Source organism: Salvia splendens, chromosome 19 (assembly GCF_004379255.2).
Source record: "Salvia splendens isolate huo1 chromosome 19, SspV2, whole genome shotgun sequence".
NCBI lineage: Eukaryota > Viridiplantae > Streptophyta > Magnoliopsida > Lamiales > Lamiaceae > Salvia > Salvia splendens.
In genome coordinates this window covers 24,151,318-24,167,146 of record NC_056050.1, presented here as the reverse complement: position 1 = coordinate 24,167,146, position 15,829 = coordinate 24,151,318, and the positions used below count along the sequence as shown (strand labels likewise).

The 15,829-nt window shown below is 37.1% G+C and overlaps 2 protein-coding genes across 4 annotated transcripts; one reads left to right on the top strand and one right to left on the bottom strand.

The window, feature by feature from the left end:
- The first annotated feature begins 719 nt into the window (after positions 1–719).
- LOC121778679 (11 kDa late embryogenesis abundant protein-like) lies at positions 720–1,193 on the top strand. The gene is made up of 2 exons (XM_042176070.1): positions 720–817; positions 880–1,193. Exons 1-2 carry the CDS (start codon positions 743–745, stop codon positions 1,093–1,095), a joined length of 291 nt encoding a protein of 96 aa, XP_042032004.1. The 5' UTR covers positions 720–742; the 3' UTR covers positions 1,096–1,193.
- Positions 1,194–2,684: 1,491 nt separating this feature from the next.
- On the bottom strand, positions 2,685–15,254 carry LOC121778450 (transcriptional activator DEMETER-like). Of its 3 annotated transcripts, XM_042175806.1 has the most exons (22): positions 15,094–15,251; positions 13,412–14,585; positions 10,611–12,260; positions 10,161–10,508; positions 7,867–7,957; positions 7,332–7,774; positions 6,795–7,256; positions 6,416–6,720; positions 6,247–6,326; positions 5,821–5,905; positions 5,645–5,736; positions 5,504–5,572; positions 5,331–5,367; positions 5,160–5,242; positions 4,578–5,018; positions 4,440–4,476; positions 4,287–4,344; positions 3,871–4,013; positions 3,719–3,784; positions 3,431–3,545; positions 3,315–3,353; positions 2,685–3,230 (listed from the first exon to the last, which is right to left on the bottom strand). In XM_042175806.1, exons 2-22 carry the CDS (start codon positions 14,355–14,357, stop codon positions 3,136–3,138), a joined length of 5,685 nt encoding a protein of 1,894 aa, XP_042031740.1. In that variant the 5' UTR covers positions 14,358–14,585; positions 15,094–15,251; the 3' UTR covers positions 2,685–3,135. The 3 variants fall into 3 exon arrangements, with proteins under 3 accessions (XP_042031740.1, XP_042031738.1, XP_042031739.1); XM_042175804.1 differs by having other exon boundaries at positions 6,795–7,774; positions 15,094–15,254; XM_042175805.1 differs by having other exon boundaries at positions 6,795–7,774; positions 13,412–14,504; positions 15,094–15,254.
- Between the last annotated feature and the right edge of the window lie 575 nt (positions 15,255–15,829).

The window sequence follows — 15,829 nt, the reverse complement described above, 5'->3', positions numbered from 1 at the left end:
CATCCACTCCATCCCAATTTTCTACATGCTACAATTAATTCTAACCCTACCCTCGAAACTGAAATTTCAAATTAAATCGTTTATTTTGATTCGTCCAAATAATTTGAATTCGATACTTGTCTCTTCGGTATGATTTTGCCAAATATTACTACACATAGACCATTTCCTAAAATAATGTGTACATTTCCCAATTGAAGGAAATACCCTTTAAACTGCATATTTTAAAAAAAAAATGACAATTGTAAAATTTGATTAAAAATTCTATTATATCTCACATTTTTTTAATTTAAATAACAAATTAAAAAGTTTAAAAATTTTAAAATTGTCCAATTTGACTAATTATTTTATTTTAAAAGTTTTTAGTTGTCGAAGCAACTTCTTTTATTCGTCCACGTTGTTACATTATTGTTACATTAGTACAAATTTATGTCATTAATACTTAATTAATATCATCAAAAAATATCACCTACTCATCAATTTAAAATCGAATTTTCCCCAAAACTATATACCCTATTTTTAAAGATTTGAAATTTGCAATACCTATCCTATCCGTTTGTATAGTTTATTGGATAAATAAAAGTAAAAAAATTCGTCTCAGTTGACACCTATTGGACACGTGGCAACTGCTCGACGATCCAAGAACTCTGCGGCCGACACGTGTGCGGTCATTCATACCGTTTAAATTCCCGCCTTCTTCCCCAAATTCCAAACCATCTCAATCCAATTCTACATAATCTTGAAAATGCAGACAGCTAAGGACATCGCAGCTTCGGCCAAGGCCGGCATGGAGAAAACCAAGGCCTCACTCCAAGAAAAGGTTCAGTTTTTGTGATTCAATTGATCGTTGTTTATGTTAATAATGGTGACTGATTGGAACAGGGTGAGAGGATGACGGCGCACGATCCGTTGCAGAAGGAGATGGCGACGGAGAAGAAGGAGGCGAAGATCCATGAGGCTGAGCGCCGGAAGCACGAGGAGCGTCGCCACAACGCGGCCGTGGCTGATCATGGTGTCCACACTGGAGTGTTGGGCGGCCATGATCAGCATGTGCCCGGTGGGCACAAGCATACGACTGGGACCGGCGGCACCTACTAGTGTCCGTGTTTTGTAATTTCCAAAAATAAAAATCTTTTTTTTTTTGTTAAATTTCACTCTTTTGATTGTGTTGTAATGTAATCTGGTTTCATTTGGCACTCAAATCTTCTTAATTCTTGTTTTAATTTCTTTGAGTGTCTTCTATACTTCAAAATGAAGTGCATCATGATTATCATCTTCTTCATATATTAGTCAGGATAATAGCTATTCTAATTAAATTATGGCAAGTTTGGGTAAATATATAATTTTTAAAATTGAGATTATTTTTTATTTTATTCCTGAATAAATTGATGTATTCAGTTATATTGAAAATGATTTTAATTTTAATAGAATAAGAAAATAGATAAGAATATTAAAAAAAATTAGTGAAATACATTCTTCGAACATCATCAAAATTGAAAGATGAATGGATGAATGATTGAAAACAATTAAAATTTAGGAAAGATGAATGGATGAATAATTGAAAACAATTAAATTTATGCGGCTTAATTTCGAAAGAGACTACTGAAAAAAAATTGAAATTTGTACTACGTACTATGATTTAATATTTTAATTTTGAAAGTTAAACGAGATTGATTAAATATTATTTAAATAGTTATTAATCTTAAGAGTTAGAGATAAGGGAGACTGGGGCTCATATGAGCGAGTATAACATAATGGCACTTCTTTCATTTTTTATTTTTTATTTAAGTTAGAGTTTGTATTTTTTTTAGATGTCCTAATTATGTTCAACAGCATTTAATTTTTCGGGACGTCTTCGGGCGATGGGCTTATTGGGCCCTAGATTTCTTTGGGCTTATTAAATTTGCTAGATTTCTTTCTCATGGCAATTGATTGGTGGTATTTTTTATTGTTATTAACTTATGCTCATTTGAAAATATACAACTCAAACAGTATATTTTTCGTAACATACCACTACAACAAAATACTTGTAGAAAATGCAATAACCGATTAATTAAAATACGATCCAGAATTCTAATAAATTAATTCAACTAATTTTTGCAGTTATTTAAAATATTTTAAAAAGAAGCCGAATTTGGAAAGCGGGTAATGAAATTAAAAAACATAATGTTTGAAAACTATTCGAAATTCACAAATCAGTTTCCTAATAGAAAAAGAAACATGCACTCAAATTAGGTATTCAAGCTATTACATGGAGTCTCCGAAATCCTTTCGATGATCTATGTTGTGTTGAAGGAATATCTATCTAATCCGATCAATTGTGTGAAGCCCGTGATAGCAACGCTTTGTGGAAAATTATTACGTATGAATATGTTAGATACATGTGACTCGATTAGTGAAACAGTATCTATTCTCTCAAAAGCATGCCTTTTTTTGCATCAAAGAAAACATTTTGTTGCAAATGAATACGATATTTAGGATCCCAAATTGCATGAGCAATAGGTCTTACTTGTAAAGAATCTTGTACACATAATCAAAAAAATTCCTCACTAAGCTACATGAAACAGATTTATGAATGCATTTTGTCTTTTTGTATGAAAATATTGATACAATGTAAAGTTTGCAAATTTAACTGAAAAGGTTATGTAAATTGCACTTAACCCTATGCATGAATTATAGAGTATTAATAATCTTAAATCTGTAGTTTATTATGCATTAAAAGAATGTTTACAACATATATGAGAAAGTACACATCAATAGTATGTCTCTTGACACTACAACAAGACACAAGTTTGTGACAGATGCACAGACACATCTGATATACCAGTAAACTACATTTATTCCACTGCTCTTCCTCTCTATCATTGACAGGAGGTGAGCATAAATTATGAACAGAACTGACCTATGAAAGAATTACAGCTTTATAGAGAGTACATGCCACTTGTATCGACGAATGGCCTATCACATTGAGCAGCAGAGAGGCTTACTTGTTACACGGCAAGATCCATGAAACCGGTGAAAGAATAGGTTATTGGCAGCTCATAGGAGAAGAGGAGAGGAGAGATGAATGTTAATGAATTGTTAGCACAGTCTACTGTTATCCTACTTCTCGGTGAGGGCATGTACTCTTTTATCAGTTTATGTTTCCTTCTTACTTGCTGGGAAATGCAATCTGGCCTTCAGAGGTCGTGGTGCTCGTGATTTTTGGTCAAATCCTCTGACACACACTAATCCTGCATTGCAATTATAATTGTGTGAAATTTCGGTTCGGATAATCACAGAAAAAAGTCCAATTATAGTACTATGAGAGTTGATACCTTTCCAAAAGCAGAACTGGATATCTTCGGTTGACAGGCCTAAGAAGAATTAGTCGTATCTCAGTCAGTTAGATGCATTTGCTATGTATACATAAACTGATGAAATTTTTGTGTACCTTTGAAAATTGATGAGACAGACGTCCCAAAGAATACGGTCCGTTTTGGAAGGTTCCATATCAGACTTCTTGGCACATCTATAGGACTCAAACTAGATTCATGGTCGGCGAATACCTGCATTAGAGTAATGTCACACATCCCTCTTTCGTTAGTTGAATAAATGAAACTATCATCAAACATAGAAATAGCAGTTCTTATGCTGGTTTATCAAGTAAAGTAACACCCCCTTCTCCTTAACTTTGCAGAAACCTACAACAGAGTTGTTGAATTTATAAAAATCTTATTACCTCATTGACTTGGAAATATGTGCCATTGAGCGGGAAACTCCCTCTCATTGCTGTTCTGCAAGGTATCTGCGCGAGAATTCTAATTCAGCAAACACAAGTAAAATAAAGTGGAAAGCTATATTGGTACCGTCTGATATCACTTCGATTCTTACCAGAATTGTGCCTCTTACGGTCTGAGACTGTGCTTCTCTTGTGCTGTTGCATGAAAAGCATGTCTTGTTGGTGCACAGACCACCTGCTGCTACCGCAGAACTACATTTAGCTTCTGGGGGTTGAACAGAATCTGGCGTCTCACCTGTTTAAGAAGTTGTTTGAGCATATTCAGCTGCATCATCAAACTATTTGGTACGTCTCTTCAGTATTACTCGATGCTTTTTACTACTTGAGGCTTCAATTTATTTTGTATGCATGTACAAATGCACTTCATGGTTTAGTCAATGGAGTCATTATTGGTTTTCTTTTAATTAGAACATCTAAACTTAGCAAAATCTTGTTACTATCGTGGAAATAATTGCCCATCCACGAGCGTTTTGGATCATATCAAGTGCTTTTAGATAATATAACCTACCCGGGGTCCATATTGCTAGTAGATATGGACTTGGATCATCAGGCTCTCGTCTATCCATCTAAACATGAAAAATATAGGTCAGTGAAAATCCAGTTGTCTATAAAATAGAACTACAAAAGGTTAAAATGATATGAGACAAGAGACATAACTAACCTCTTTGAGTAGAGGATGTGAATCCGGAAGTTCGTAGCTGCAGAAAAATTAAGTCATTAGCTACTGACGTTTTCTACTCATTTTCCTGGTAGGATTTCTTCAAAATTTTAAAAGTTTTAGACGAAGTTATAAACTTACACTTGGTGCTCTGTCCGCAGTCGACTGGCGTGCTTTAGTTTCGGTGCTGGTATGGAAGCAAATTGTGGATTTAAGGCAACTAGAGCTTTGGACATATCACCTTCTCCAATTTCAATCTTCCCTTGTAAAAAGCTCTGTAGATTTGTAGTGAATTCTTCAATATTGAGCTTTATGACTGGGATTTCTTCTGAATCCGAATCGTCATAAAATGTATCCTCAATATCTTCAACTTCGGCAGGTGGCTCTGGCTCTGGGGTTGCTGGTTCCTCGATTAACGGTTCGCAATCCCTTGACAACCTCACTCCTTGATCTATGGTATCCTCAGATGGTGGCAGTGCCATATGCTTTATTATAACGTTACCGCTATTATTAGTATCACTTATGGGAGCAGCTGAACGTACTATATGTCTCTCTTCCGGCACTGGAAGAGCAAGCCTTGCACTGCACCATATGTATATATTTTTTCATAATATTTTAGCAAATTAACACGCGTAATATTAAAAGATATATCCTTTGACTGCCGAGATTCCTGCTTTTAATCTAGACAAGTTGTTATTTTTTCTAGATAGATTGCAAGCTAACCTTGCAAAAGCACTGGCAAAATGTCGACATTCTCCTCTCAGTGGACAGGCATTACAGTTCGGATCCCTCTTTGTGCAGAAAACCTGTACCCAATATATGGAAATCAATGAGAAACTCTTTTGTTTGTTAACTATGGTTGCTACATAAGCTGATTTAAAGATGAACTGCTACCTTTCCAAATGTAATCATTTGATAGTGTAGCTCATACCTGCAGTACCATGGGATAATAATTAGTTCACATCTTGGACTAGCAGAGTTTATGTAATTTAGAAAGGTAGGTAACTAGTTAATAATAATATATACTATACTATACTATACTATACTATACTAATTAGTACACCTACAGTGTTTCCTGATCCAGCTTGCAGAGTCTTGGCCAAATATATTTCTGAACTGTTTCCAGAATAGGATAACTGCATGGGAATGATATTAGTATCTGCAACAATTCAAAATTTGTATATCACAATAAGTTAGCGTATACTTACAGTTCAAGGAGATGCAACTGGAGTTGCTCGGGAAGGGGTTGTAGAGGAACCCACCCAAGTCGAACAGCAATACGCCCAACATTTGTGTCAACCTAACAGCTGATAGTCAGCGAAGATTTCTTTCTTTCACATACATAATACATATACTTGATTTTTTTTCTGAGATGTGTGCTTACAGGGAAAGCAAGATGATGAAGAGTTAAAAGCCGTATGCACTCCACACTTTTTAGTCCTAGCCCTCGTATACTTAATAAATAGTCCCTGCAAGAGATATTATTCGTCAAAAGAAGACTGGATTCTACATTAACTAATAAATATAAGGTAGATATTACTAGATACTCCCTCCGTCCTATAATAGAAGGAACATTTGGGTAATGACGCGGGATTTTAGGGGATATTGTTTGTGTGTTAAATGGAGAGAGAAAATAGCATATTTATATTAATGTGAGAGAGAACTTTTTCCAGAAAAGGAAATGTGACATCTTTTGTGGGACAAACTAAAAGGGAAAGTGTGACATCTATTGTGGGACGGAGGGAGTACAAGATAAGCTCATATCTTTGTGTGCCTAAAATGAAACTATTACTTTAATGAGGAACCTTACTTGGCTTTGGCTGGTTCAACATCTCTCAACCATTCAAGATCAATTCTTTCATGATCTTCAACCAAGTGGTTAAGAAAGCTCTGCACATATTTGATGAACATATATTGGTTTTTCCAAATCATTGAAATAATAGGAGTTACCAATTATCATTTATAACCATTAAACATACCTTCATTCTCTCCGCTAGAATGTTGCTCATACCCCTTTCCTTGATTGCCTCGGAGATCTCATGAACATCAGCATTTCGCATTGCTTCGTAGTCTAGAGAGTCCATAGCTTTTCTGCTGCTTCCTGCTGTCCCATCCTTCGACTGCACTTGTTTCCTCAACGTATCCCAGTTAAATGGACCAGCCTTTTCCTTCTCAGCCTTCCGCTTTCTTGCATTTGGTGTTGCGACACCGGTATTACTGGGTTGGTTGTTAGAAGATTGTCCTTGCTCCATACCGGGTTCAACTTCCGCCCATTTCCTATCATCTGCAACCAAAAATCATCTATATATCAGAATTTGTCCTAATGAATGAATTTACGTCAAAGTTTTCATACAGTACCACTTGGCTGTTTACTGAGTGCTTCAACGGGTCTTCCGGAATCCTTCTGAACTGTGCCTTTCGAATGAAAAGCACCTTGCTCTTCACTACTATGCTTGACAGAATGTTGAGGATTCCTGTTACAAGACTCATCTGGAAAATCATTTCGCAACTCAAGGCTCTTTCTTAGATCTGCATGGTTAACAGATGATGGTTGATATTTGGATCTTCCATCTTCTGAGACCATAAAAGGACCTTCTGCACTCTGACCTACGTAATCATCCATGCATTGTGCATCAGTTCCTTTTGAATCTTTTGAAGTCAAATTAGATACGTTTTCACTTCCCAAGAATGTAAGATCTTCTGCTTCCCAGTTTCCTATCCCCATCAACATGTTTGTCCATGAATTGGGCAATGGGTGAAGAGAGCTCTGCTGGTGTTGGGCTTCAGAGATGTCAACCCGCCCTGGACTTTGCGTGTGTTCTGGTTTTTCAAATTCCTGATGGTCAATCACATTTGTCTTACTTATATATAAACTATCTCGGAGGTAGGACTTACTTTGCTGCAATGCTGCAATTCCTTCATCCTGTTGGGAAACACTTTGATGGCCAACTTTTTTGCTAATATTCCACCCACATTCGGAGTCTGAATTTGAGGCAGAGCTGGATCTAACATCTTCGGTAGTTTGAAAAACAACGGATTCAGAGGAACTTTGTGATGAAATGATATCTTCCTCGGCTCTCCTGGTATAATGATTGCTAACCGGAGAAGTCTTTTTTTCTGGACTGTTGGTTCTATGTGTGGATGTTTCAGTTGATGTTACTTGACTATGGTCAGACACTGGTTCCATTGCCATTTTTTGATGATAAGTTGTTCCATCTGGATATGTTATGCGAACCTCATGCTTTCCAACTGCTGGACTTCCACTACATTCACAATATGGTTCTCTAGCAGTTTCTGATTTTAAAGGGAATTTGGCTGCAAGATTCATAAAAGCAGAGCTGCGAGCAAGGAAAGAAGTTATAAAAGTTTTATTAGCTTCTACCATGAAATTATATGCTTTTTTATATTACATCAAGGTCATTAACTTTACCTTGAAAGATGATCTGAAACATTTTGTGTAAGAAATACTCCTATCACCGAATCAACCACTGACCCTTTCCACTTGGAGAATCGCCTGTCCCCTGCAAAGATACAAATCGATCTCAGGTTTTAGCTGTAGGATATCCTTATAAATTTGACCCTCACTGAAGTTTGTATCTAGCTTGGTCTCAGGGATATTGATACTATGAAGTTAGTATGCTTACAGCCAACTTATAGTATATATAGTCAGAGCTCAATATAGTAGGAATATTGTGCTTCAGAAAGATTGTCAAATCGCCCTTAACAGAAAGTTACCTTATGATGAGTAACTTGGAGTTGGATGGCACATTTCTGCTGTAATAATCATATGATGAGAAAGTTCATCAGCAGAGATTTAAAGCTCTGCAAAATGTACTTTGCGATACCAACATAAATAGGTCGGCATGGAGATTTATCCCCATACAATGTCGAACACACACTAGCAAAGTGACCCAAAGGCCAAAATGCTAAAATGTGATTTAACAGATAGCATTCAACAGAGGATCCAATTTGAATCCTTGGTATGAGGCTTAACACAGAAGAACTCATTGCAGATCAATGGTGGCTTTCTGCAACAGAATCACAGAAAGAATGCAAAGAAGTTTCTACAGACAAGAATCATTTATCAAGTCCAAAACTTCTTCTTCTTTCTCCTTTTTCTTAACCCCCCCCCCCCAGTATTTTATGTTTAAGGTTAATTACATTTTCTGTTGTGACAGAATAGAGTAATTGTGTAATCGACAAACGAAAGAACGTAAGGAGACACAGAATTTACGTGGTTCGCCAATTGGCTACATCCACGGGCAAGAACGGAGAACAAATTGTATTATGACTGCAGTTACAGATTTCAGATCTAAGATCACGATCACAGAATTATGTGCTCTACTCACATATAAATAGGCACACATGAGATCCTATCATAATTAGGAAAATAAGCCTATCCCAATTAGGAAACATAATCATATCCCAATTAGGAGACAAATTCAAGGCATACTAACATTTTCTACCTATACTTTCAGTTTTTTGACATTGCAATGTAAAACTCTTTTTTCTTGTTAGTTGCGGCTTGAACATTGAGGGAAGCTCACATTTATGTCGTGTGCATTACATAGGACAAAGTTGTTTCATTTTACCACATGAAGTTTACACTATTAAACCATCCGTCCACGAAAAATAGCTTCATCTTTCCATTTTGGGTTGTCCACAAAAAATAGTCATCCAAAAATGGAAAGTTTCTCTCTCATACTTTACCCACTTTTTCTCTTTCTCTCCCCTACTTTATCCACTTTTTCTCCTTATCCCTCTTACTTTACCAATTTCTTATTTAACCTCGTGCCATCCATATTTGAACTTACTACATAGTAATATCAATTCTAATTGTGATAGGAGAATAGGAGATAGATTGTTGCGTCTATGTTTGGCACTAGTAACTTGTCTTCATAAATGAATAATGTAGGAAGATGTAATTGTATTCAAAATATTACTCCCTCCGTCCCCGAATAAGAGTCGCTAATTTCCATTTTGGGCCGTCCCCCATTAAGAGTCACTCTTCATTTTTACCATAAATGGTAGTAGGCCTCACATTCCACTAACTCACTCCACTCACATTTTATTATAAAACCAATATAAAAATATGGGTCCCACATTCCACTAACTTTTTCAACCAACTTTTCTCTACATTTGTTAAAACTCGTGCCCGGTCAAAGAGCGACTCCTATTAGGGGACGGAGGGAGTAGTATTTTCTTTATATTACAGTGGTAAACTGAAAAACTACACAAAATTAGATAGTAAACTGCAATAACTTTTGGAGGGGTTGATGATTGTGCCTCCATGCAGTAAGGTGTGGTTGTCTCAACATCAAAGGCATTTTTTTGTGTTTCTAATATGTAAGTTCTTATCTTTCATCTTACTGTTATCATAATGCTGTAGGGACCTTTGAACTGACTTAAGGTCCATTTTCCTCCCAATATCCAACTGAAATGTATTGAATTATGTTTTCCAACAGAGACGATCTTGGTGAAAATAAATGACACCTAGTTTAACTATACTAATTTTGGTATTTATAAAATCTTTTGGTTATCTCTAACATTAGCTTTTATAAAATGTATGAATTTCCTTAAAAAATGCATAAATTCAAGCTAGCTTCTCTTTGTGTAATTTTTATGTCTTATATAATTCGATCAAGTGCTTATAATTGAGAACTCTGTGATATGTAATTTATATATCTACTAATTTACGGATATAAGCATTAGGATAGAAAATACCTTGGACTAGATGCATTCGTGCAATAAATGAGTCCACTCGACCCCGGAATACTTTCCTTTCTTCTTCCCACCATTTTTCTCTATTGGTGTCCATTGTTTCTGGAACTTCGCCTCCCTCCTTACCCATTAAAAGGTTCCACAGCCTATTTGTCTCTGGATCAAGGTCTACTTTAGGCCTTGGTGTCTTCTTTTTGACAGGATCATATGGAACGACAGCACCATCTCCTTTGTATGGAACAAGTGCACTTTGCTCTTTCCAAACCAATTCTTTGCCGCTGTTAGTGAGGTGAAGATGCCTCATGCCATTGGTTATATCATCCACAGTGGAATACACTTCTACTGTGTTCCCTGGAGAGATAGAGAGAGATGGTGAGTGAAAGAGAGGAATAATCTTGTTTTATCAATCTTAAACCTTTATTGTAACAGAACAACTTGCAGAAAGATGTTTACCTGCAACCTTCTTGGGGGATTTCCCATAACTTTTCCTTTTTTGAGGATCTTGCTGGTGAACTTTTCCCACAAAGGGCTCCTTCCTGTTTATCCCTTCAGTGATGGGTTTGGTGATTTGCTTATCAGCAATGTTGTCGGTTGTCTTTGGTAGCATTATTTCTGAATGTAGATGCACTTGAGATAAAGCATGGTGTTGCTGAATGTTATTCCTGATATCGGAGTAGTTCATGTACCGATCACAAATGACATTGGTGGGATTATCATTTCGATTAATGATCTGCCTTCTACAATCAGAATTTCTTGATTCATCATTCTGAGGCTCTGTTGATATTTGCGCCAGGAAACTCTTATTCCTTCTGCTTACAATTTCTTGAACAATTCTTTCAGCAGTTGTAAAGCCAGAATGCCTACTGAGTGACCTACCATTATCATCCTCAGCATTTTTTTCACCATATGCTCTTGAACCAGTTTGTCGTTCATGTAAACCTTGAAACTGGAGTTGCGAACCCACGAAGACCATATTTTGTGGACTCCCAATTACAGTAGGCTTATATGCTCTCTTGGTTCCTTGTTTATCAGTTACATCTATCAAATCCTCCACAACTTGAGGCATAGTCTGCACAGATGATTGTGCTCCGAAGCCCAAGATTTGCTCGGAAGGATTTGCTTGAAAGGCAATATGGCCATGGCCTTCCCTAATGTGATGATGTAACTGATTGTACCTACTAACGCTGTCGGACTGGCATATGCTGGCATTTCGCATACTGAAACTTCTCGCTATAGCATTCAAGCTATGGTCTCTAGATGTAGGCGGTGGAGCTCCAGATCCCAGGATGGGTAATTCTTGAGAAGGTATTCTGTTTAGTGACTGAGCAAATTGGTAGGGAGTCGGTGTCTGTTGTCCCTTTCTTTCAAGTGTGTTGCTGCAACCTGCCTTAGCTGCAGAAGTTGACGGTCCACTTGAATCCTTGCGAAGCTTATGCTGCTCATTATTCTGCTCCTGGTGGCCAAGTTGACTACCCTGGCATTCCTCTTGTGCTCTATTGTCTCCAACAATCTCCGTGTTGAAGTTTAATTTTCTCTTGGTCAACTTCATCGCAGGCCCCATGCCAGATGCTTCAGCTACTTTCACTGTATCAGCCATTGGAGGAGTTGAGTCTTTAGTGCCATTGTTTGACCCGTACTTCCTTTTGGCTGAAAGATTACCATTAGGAGTACTGCTTTTTGTAGAAGCAAGCTTTGGTGACCGTTTGGGTTTCCCTTCAACCACTACCTTTGGTCGGTGTTTCGTTCTTTTTGGTGTTTTCTGCTGTGGTGTCTTGTTCAGATCAATTCCTCCATTTCCACCATCAGAACATTTCATCTCCTGGGGAGATCTTAAAACTGCTTCAGTAGATTTACCCATAGATTTATCTATAATGTCACCACGCTCTTCCTCAATAATTTCAGGCTGTGAAGAAACGACTAAATTTCCGGGGATATATTTTTCTGGAGTTAATGTGCCTTCTTGCAACAAATGTGGCACTTGAACGATCTGGTGAGTCTTGAACTGATTTTGTTGGTCTGGTGTTAACAGCCCTAATGGCAAGGACCCCAAAGTGCTTGAGGGTTGAGTCAATCTGAGCGCTGATTTGGCTACTGAAGGTCTACCTACGAAAATACAGCATTTGAATTATGGTCAATGAAATTCCAACAACATATAAATCACTCATTACATTATAGTCATTTTCATATACATGATACATCTAAACTTGGTCCACTAATAGACATAGTCACACCATAATGTAATATGGAAAACTGACCTAGTTCAGTTATCAAATACAAGAAGGCAGGTAAAAAGCTTGGGAAGTGAAAGGGCCACAGTCAATCATGCAGAACAGATATACAAGAGACAAGTGCAAGTGATCAACATTCTAAAAATATAAAATTAACATTATGAAAAGAGTAAAGGTCAATTTTGGTCCTAAACATATGATCAAAATACGAATTTGGTCCAAAATATTCATTTTTTTGAAAAACAGATTCGTAACAAATGAAAATGCGGCTGAAGAAGTCCTTTTTTTACGGTTCCGTCAAAAAACACTAATGGTCAACGCTAATTGCACGGTGGCATGACCGTTAGTTTTTAGACAGAACCGTCAAAAAAGGACAACTACGACAAGGATTTCATTTGCTATGGACCTGTTTTTCAAAAAGTGAATGTTTTGGACCAAATTCGTATTTCGGTCATATGACCAAGATTGACCTTTACTCTTCTGTAAATGATCCTTCTTTAAAAGATGCCGAACAATTTTAAATGATTGACTTGACATTAATTCCCTAATCCAGATTTCACTAGCAAATAGGAAACAAAATTAGACAATCTACTCGTAGTTGGGGATAAGCCAATTTAGTAAACCAAGTCTTACTGAGTAGCTTGTCTACCAACAAAAGTAAATACATATTGCTCACTTGAAAGAAAGTTTAAGTTATGTATTTCTTACTAAACACTTGCTTTAACAATATAATTTCATCCCAAATTGGATAAAAGAGAGAAATACCATTTGTTTGACTAAGTGGTTCACATCAATTCATTGCGATGAGTGTTCTTCATCAATTGAATATTCATTTGAAAACCATCTCCACATAAAAAAGGGATATATAAAATGGGAATATGAACTTAGAAGTACTTGCAACGAGACTTAAAGTTTTATCAAATTATCATCGGAGAGTTATGCGAACGTATATAATGTATCATCTAAAGGGAAAGTGACATGAAAAAGCAAAAGTGAAAATACGTGTCTTGCATGCAATATACTCACTTTGTGGAATCTCTTGTTGGTTGTAACCACCACCATCATGGCTTCCACAATAAATGTGACTCTGCGGGAATCCGGCACCAACCATTGCATAAGCCACGTGATTGCTTTCATGCAAAACGTGATTCCTTTGGGCACTCACGCCAACTGAAGCGCAACCCACATGATTGCTCCCTAGGAAAATGTGATTTTGCTCTGGTCCAGCACCAAATGGTGCATAAAGGTGATTGCTTTCAACTTGAGAAACAGGACAAGGGATGGCAGGCTTGCCCTCCAAAACAGAGCTTCTATATGGCAATCCATTCGGTGAAGGGGAATCCTTAGCATTCATGATGCACATTAAGTCTGCGAATGAACTAACCTCCTGACGGGTAACAACTTCACCTATATTCTGCAAATTAGAGCCATTTCCTCCTGCATTCTGATTCACCCCTACGCAGTTATTTTGGTCAGAGTTCAATGGAAACCAATTATAGGCTTCAACGGGAGCAGCATCTTGACTAATCTGCACTTTGCCATTCATCCCCAAATTCGTAGTTGGAGGCAAATTCTGGTGCGGCCTGCTATAGTTTCCAGCTGGAGGAACACCTTCGTGGTTATACTCTGTGTAGCTTGGAGCTTCCATCCTGTTCAGATCGAAACGAGGAGGTTGCTGATCCCGCAAAAGATGTTCATACACATCTACCATGTTGTGCCAAGTATGTTGGCCAATCTGATTCTGTTTCATTTCAGGCCGGGCATTATTAGAACTCTGCAGAACCATTTTGTCCGGTGTCGATGGAATCCATATACTTCCATTCAGTGTAACTCCCTTCTCCCATGGCACTGAAGATCCCCTCCCCTGCTCCATCATCCAAGTGTTCTGATCTTTGTAGCTTGGACCTTCACTTCTGTTCAGATCAAAACCACGAGGCTGCTTACTCAGACAAAATTCATCATACATATCCATCAAATTGATCCAATTTTGTTGCCCAAGCTATATACCAGACCGGGCATTGTTAGAACTCTGCATAACCGGCTTATTAGGTGTCGATGGAGTCCATACATTTCCATTCTGAGCAGCTCCCTTCTCCCAGGGTATCGAAAATCCCCTCCCCTGCTAAATCATCCAACAAATTACCCCTTTTTTGTGAGAAAAATCACCCCATCAATCGCTTGTAACTGAATTTCAATACTCCTGGAGAAAATTCAACAAAATAAATCCTCTAAGACTAGAAAAAGCAATTAATGCTCATAAAATTCAATTAAAAAAAACCAACCATTCCTCAACAATCTGCATCTCTCCGCATGCCAAGTTCCCAAATTTAGCAAATATAAATAAAACAACAAGAAAAGGAATAGCCAATTAACAAATGCACATTCCTAAAAAAAGCTAGAAATAAACAGAAAACACCAAACATGAATCAGAAACACGGAAAAATTGAGAAATTACAGCAGCAAATTCCAAATCAGAGGATTTCAATTCCAAAGATGTAAGGTGAAACCTACAAGGCTTTAATGGAGGCGCTGGCGTGTGAAGAAATGCAATCAAACAACAGATACTTCACACTCAAATTAAAGCATGCCAATTAAGTTTAATGGAAAGAGAGAATAAATGCAGAGGCCAATAAACTTAAAGTGGCAACAATTGACAACAATTCAATCAGGTATAACTAAACCCATCGATCTCTGCAACAATTCCTTACCTGAGAGATCAGCTCCGAAATGAGTCAATGCCGGAAAATCCAAGTCCGCGGTCGTTACAATAGTGGAGAGAGAAGAAGAGAGAGAGGAGAGCTATAAGTATTACTCAACTATAAAAACAAAGAAATCAAAACTTTTCAAAAGAGAAGTGCATGGTTAGGCAGGCAGGAAAATTCTCTCTTGCACCAACTAATTGCTAAATAATTAGTTAATTACATAAATTCAATCTTCCAAATGATTAAATTTACAAAATCATATCAGTTTTACAAAATATTACTGCTTTAATCTGTAGATTTAAAGGGTTTTATTAAATCTACAGATTTAAAGTTAGATGAAATTTCGGTATTTACGGGAGTCAACTGAAAATTAAAACGACTAGTTTTGACCTGCAACGTGATTATACTGATCTCATTTAGATAATGGTGATATTAAAAATAAAATATAGTACTATACTACTAATCATATTGTTTTAATCGGATAAATATAATATGATTGGGTGAGGAGCATATCGTCGTTAATGGGCCAAACCCAGTAGGAAAGTCTAGGCCCGTGATTAAAAATATATCTTAGTAAAAGCCTAGTATCAAGTGACCGGGTCTGCCGGGGCCAGGCCCGTTGGGGATGTCGGATTCAGTCTGGGCTCATGTTTAAAATGGGTTTGGGCTTGGTTAATGCTCAAGGCTATTGAATTTAAGTTAACACATAAAGTCAAATATATTTAAACGAGTTTTAATAAAA

What these genes read in the sequence shown, in the direction of transcription:
- LOC121778450 (XM_042175804.1), bottom strand. Translation starts at nt 14,357, where the DNA reads ATGGATATGTATGATGAATTTTGTCTGAGTAAGCAGCCTCGTGGTTTT. An exon ending in GTTGAACCAGCCAAAGCCAA is followed by an intron (nt 5,906 to 6,246) that starts GTAAGGTTCCTC and finishes TATCTCTTGCAG; the next exon opens with GGACTATTTATTAAGTATAC. An exon ending in TGTCTCATCAATTTTCAAAG is followed by an intron (nt 3,354 to 3,430) that starts GTACACAAAAAT and finishes AATTCTTCTTAG; the next exon opens with GCCTGTCAACCGAAGATATC.
- LOC121778679 (XM_042176070.1), top strand. Translation starts at nt 743, where the DNA reads ATGCAGACAGCTAAGGACATCGCAGCTTCGGCCAAGGCCGGCATGGAG. An exon ending in AGGCCTCACTCCAAGAAAAG is followed by an intron (nt 818 to 879) that starts GTTCAGTTTTTG and finishes TGATTGGAACAG; the next exon opens with GGTGAGAGGATGACGGCGCA.